Here is a 5,350-nt window from a genome sequence, read left to right as displayed (position 1 = left end):
AAGAGGTTAGGGCTCTTTAGCTTGGAGAAACGACGGTTGAGGGGTGACATGACAGAGGTTTACGAAGTGAAGCATGGGACAGAGAAGGTAGAGAACAAAGTACTTTTCTTCCTTTCTCACAATACAAGAACTCCTGGGCACTCAATGAAATTAATGTGCACTAGGCTTAGAACAGATAAAAGTAAGTACTTATTCACCCAAAGAGTCATTAACACATGGAATTCACTGCCACAGGAAGCGGTGGTGGCTACAAGCATAGACAGCTTCAAGAGAGGGTTGGATAAACATATGAAGAAAAGGTCCATAAGTGGCAATTAGCCACCCACAACATATAGATGGAACGCTGTCTAGGGCGGTGGTGCTCTGTTTTCTTGGTGCTTGGGGAAAAACAGTGGGAGGGCCTCTGGAGTTCTGGACTAAATAGTCTATCGGCCTGATCCAGCATGGCTTCTTTTATATTTATTTATTTATTTGTTCAACTTTATATCCCGCTCGAATCCCTTATCCAGGGGTCTCTGAGCGGCTTACACGGTGCTAGTCACCATTTTATTGTCTTCTAACTAGGGGCACATGTGTTGTGGGGTGGATGATGACACCCCCCCCCCGATTATACACAAAAAGTTTTGTGTTACTGTACATACCTGTAGCCCTGACCTGGATAGCGCAGGCTAGGTCTTGGAAGCTAAGCAGGGTTGGCCCTAGTCAGTATTTAGAAGGGAGGCTACCAAGGAATACCAGGGCCATGGCACAGAGGCAGGCAATGGCAAACCACCTCTGAATGTCTCTTGCCTTGAAAACCCCAGAGGGTCGCCATAAGTCAGTTTTACTTGACGGCAAATCCCCCTCCCAACACCCTGTAACTTGCATATGAATGTAAACCAACCCCCTATTTTTCTTGAGGGTATTTTTGCAGGGGGGGAAACAACACTAGTATTTCCTTCAGGTAAATAGGGTCATTTCTTGCTTTGTTAGCATAACTTTTCTTCCTCTTGGCCATTCTGTCTCAGTCACTGAACTGCCTGAGCAAAGGCTTTTTTCCAAGTTATTATATTTTTACCCTTTTCAATTAACCCCCCCCCAAACTATCCTGAAAGCTGAGATTTCAGAATGGTGAGAACTAAAAACTTATTTCCACAAGGGAGAAAGGAGGCTAATAAACATTTTAAATAAATAATTTCAGTGCAATGTCCATCCTGCTATTTGGCTATGACAAAGACTTTTTTGCTTCCGGGATCTTCATCATGGATACACATTGAGAAGTGCTATACTGGTCCTGCGCTATAGCGCTCAACTTAGAATGCTCCCCCCCCAAAAAAGGTCAAGGAAGATCACGTGGCAAAAAAGGGCAGGGGAAAAGGCGCAGCACTGTTTGAAATGGCCAGATTGCTTGAGAAATGGCTCATTAACAGAATGAAATTTGCTGTATGAAACCTCTGTCCCTGTATCACTTTACTCAGAGCTGGGCCAACAACGGATGACATCCAGTTTAGAACGGTAATGTGAAAGGGCCCACTGTTTCCATGGCAGCTTCCACCACAGGGTTGCCAGCTCCAGTTCAAGAAATACCTGGAGGTTTTGGAGGCGGAGCCTGAGGAGGGCAGGGTTTGGGGAGGGACTTCATCAATTGGGTATAATGTTGTAGAGCCCACCTTCCAAAAGTGGCAGTTTCCTCTACGTGAACTGATCTCTGTTGCCTGGAGACCAGTGAAAATCCCAGCCAACACCTGGAGGTTGGCAACCCCTATTTTTGTCTCTCATGCCTTAATGTATTTTTAAAAAATTACTCTTGGCCCCACATATTTTTAAAACATTACTCTTGGCTTCTTCTCCGTGTGTGTGGCTCTGCATCCTGTGGTGTCCATTTGGTGGTCACACCAGCTACCCTGTGTCAGAATTCCAAAGGTGCCCACAAAAAGGTCAGGGACCCCTGATCTAAATCAATTTGCAAGCAAGGTTGTCCACTTTTATCCAGCTCTAACTAAGGCAGCTCTTGTCCCTGCTCCTTTAACAGAAGTTTCCTCTGCTCCTTGAAAACTGTATGTATATTCAGGAGTGGGTTTATAGTTTTAAAATAATAATTTATTTTTAAATTTAATATGGTATGCTTGAGTCCTTAATCACATTAGATCTATTTAATATCGTTAAAAATGTGCCTCTTCTGCAAAAACCAACCAGCCTGATTTGAGGTTTAGTGCAAAGTGGTTTCCTATTCTTACCTTCTTAGAAGCAGAACAATACATACCACCCTCTTGGAAGAAATATACTGATTGGCTTTGAAGGAAGTTGAAAAGTAGACTTTGTCTTAGCAGGGACATGAGGTTATATCCTATTACAGATAAGTTTAAACTATAATAGGTCAATAATCTACATAATGAAAAGTAGTGTTAAAAGGTATGCCAAAGCTTAATATTTACCTGATTTATTGCTAAAAAAGTTTCTCCTCTGAAATATAATTATGTCCAGTACTATATTGAGATTAGTTAAATGTTGAATATATATTTGTTCTTGATGATTGATGTATAGATTATGTTATTAGTACTAGCTAATTTTTGTTAAAATTGAAGTGGTTTTATCTTACTTTAACAGTTGTATGTATTTTTAATACTTCAATAAAAAAAAAATGTTGAAAATTAAAAAAAGCAAACTAATGGCAAAAAAAAAAAATGTGCCTCTTTGGGGCTGTGAGGAGAGTAGAGAGGAGCTCAACGTTTTATTCAACAGGGCTTACTTCTCCCAGCGAAGGGCTCTAAGGAGAGCGCAGTCCGCTAACCTCAATAGAAGGTAACTCGATTTAGCGCGCCACTGTGTAAAACAGTCATCCAGGGATCACACGTCCTGATGTAGACCGCACTTGGTCAGCTGCATAAAATCTCAGTTGGCGTTTGGCGAACACATGTCCAGGAACGCACACGCACAGCTGGATACGGAAGACCAAAAGGGCCACGTTAGACAAAGGGCCATCACGTGTCGCACTCCCACTCCGTTTGCAAACCGTCTCCTCGCAAACCCCGTATCAACAACCCAGCCTCGGCAACAAAGCCGCACGCGCCGCGCACAAGCAACGCCCCCCGCCCGCATTTCTTCAACCCACCTGGGTGGGCGGGATCATGACTAGGGGCGTGGCCACAGGGGCGGGATTAGGCGAAGAAATCCCGGTTTGTGGTCGGGGCCGGGCTGCGGCCTCCCAGGCAGTTTACCATCCGTGGGCGGGGCTTCGCGGCCGGGCGCTCTCGGTGATTTGCTTAGGGGGCCGTCGCTGGCTGCGCTGCAATCTGCCGCACTCGCCTTGCCTGCGCGGCGCGTCCCGGCAGATGCAGCTGCAGCAGGAGCCGCCGCCGCGAAGCGCCCTTTGCCTGCAGCGACCGCGCGCGACGCCACGCCGGGGCTGCTGCCCTTCTCCCCCGCCGGCGGCGGCCGCCTTCCCCTGCCCCGCGCTCGGGGTGCGCCTGGGATGCCTTCGGGCTGTTTAGCAGCCGGCGGCGGCCGAGGAGCTTAATGGAAGCGATGTCCCCACAACAAGACCACCTCGGGCAAGGGCGCTCCTCCTCGCTGACCGGAGGCTCCCGGCTGTCTGCAGGCTCCTCCGACGGCAAGAAGGTGAGCGAGATCGGTCCTTTGCGCGCCCTCTCCCGGGCAAGCTTTCCACCCCCGCCGCCGGTGGGCATTTCTTGCTCCTCCGTCCCTGCTCCGCGTATGCAGCGCGCTCCTATATCCGGGCCCGTTTACGCGGGAGTCAGTCGTCCCATTTCCCATTTCTAGCGGTCCTGCTGCTCCCGAAGAAGCGCTGGGAAGTCCGCCGCTCGGCACGTTTCCTGGGCACCAAGCCGCTGAGGCATGCATGGGGGGCTGCCGCCGCCTGTCACCTGGGCAGGAGACAGGCAGCAGGAGCTCTCCGTGACCCGCGTCCCTCGCTCCTCTGTTACGTGCCCCCTCTCGCCACCCGCTCCCTCCGCGCTGGCTATTCCGGGCGGGCTTTTCCGAGGATTCCCACTAGCGTCGTCCTCCTCCTCCTCCTAGGGACGGCGGTGGAATTCACTCGAGGACGTGGGAAGGGGAAGGCGGGGAGCGAGCTGGCCTGTGCGGGTCTGAAAGCCCTTTGCCAGCTGCAGCCCTGGCCGGACACCCTGACCTAGCGCGAAGCCTCGCGGCAGCCAGAGCAAAAAGAGACTCTCCGCCCCGGCCCTCTGGAGGATCGCGCCCCGCTGGCGCAGGTGGTCGTGACGGAGGGAGCCGCTCTCACGGCCACTCTCGACAACCCCCACCGCCTCTGTGGCGCGTCGTGTCCTGGAAGGGCGCAGGGAAGGAAACCTCTGGCGGGGGGGGGGAGAGACGCCTCCCCCCCCCGGGCTGTAGTGCCGCATGCGCGCTTCGTCCCGCCGGTCCGGGCTCTGCCACCACGGTGGCTCTGCGCGCCTCGAGGAAGGCGTTTGCGCTTCCATGCGGGTGATTGATGGCCATTCTTCCACTCCTTATAGGTAACCTCCCACTCCTTGCTGGCCGCCCAGCTGCGGCTTCTCGATATAGACTGCTGCTCCCCCGGCTAACCCGCGAGAGTCTCTGGGGGGCTCCGGGCTGAAAGTGGGCGTCGCTGGGAACCGCAGATCGTCGGGGCGGGGGCGTCATTTGGGGCTGCCGCTGCTGGATCTGTTGGTTACTGGTGTGGATTTTGGCTTCCGTTGACCTACGGAACCGTGCTTTAAATGGCAGTGGATCGGAGCATGTGGGGCAGTGCTCCTGCCAGGAAATCACTGGGGGGGGGGGAATAACACAGCCCCAACCTAGGTAAGTTTACAGGGGAGCAAGGTGGGTTGGGTTTTGCTTCCAAGAAACTGTGCATCGGGGCTGCTGCACTTTGCCCACCTAAGTGTCAGAAGCACTTCATAAACCTTAGCTTGATGAATCGCACAACAGTCCTGTAAAGTAGGCCGTATTAATGGAAGAAGGTGATTGATTGATTGTGTCTGGCCTAAGTAGGTGAATTTGTGGTGAAGAGATTTAAACTGGGGGGGGGAGAAGCTTGGCTCTTGGTGCTAACTGCTGTGCCACTGAGCATAGATTGTCTCATCTGACAACTGAATGGCTTTAAGTTTTGTGGGCAGCATGTACTTTCTGGATATATGCATGGTGGTGCATTGAATGGCAGCTTCCCACTTCTTGTACACAAAAATGCATGCATTGACTGCCTCTCATGACAGTCTACATTAAGGGATCACACAACTTCCTGCAGAGAGGCGATGACCCGTGTAGGAAACTTTTCCTAGTGTGCAGCTGCCTTCAGAGGATGGCAGTTGTGGGAATCAAGTAGCTGATCTGTAAAAGGGGGTATATCGACTCAGATCTTCATTCCTGC

At 51.2% G+C, this 5,350-nt stretch overlaps 1 protein-coding gene across 1 annotated transcript in view; it reads left to right on the top strand.

Moving 5' to 3' along the window:
* Positions 1-3,438: 3,438 nt before the first annotated feature.
* ARHGAP20 (Rho GTPase activating protein 20) overlaps positions 3,439-5,350 on the top strand; it is a 129,363-nt gene continuing 127,451 nt past the window's right edge. The window contains exon 1 of the mRNA XM_015429488.1: positions 3,439-3,597. Within this exon, the coding sequence (XP_015284974.1) occupies positions 3,496-3,597 (102 nt within the window). The 5' untranslated portion in view covers positions 3,439-3,495. The remainder of the gene's footprint in view (positions 3,598-5,350) is intronic.

The sequence above is a fragment of the Gekko japonicus genome, unplaced genomic scaffold, assembly GCF_001447785.1.
Source record: "Gekko japonicus isolate JY-2015 unplaced genomic scaffold, Gekko_japonicus_V1.1 scaffold237, whole genome shotgun sequence".
Taxonomy (NCBI): Eukaryota; Metazoa; Chordata; class Lepidosauria; order Squamata; family Gekkonidae; genus Gekko; species Gekko japonicus.
The sequence above is the reverse complement of the archived record's forward strand: the minus strand, read 5'-3'. Positions and strand labels throughout refer to the sequence as shown.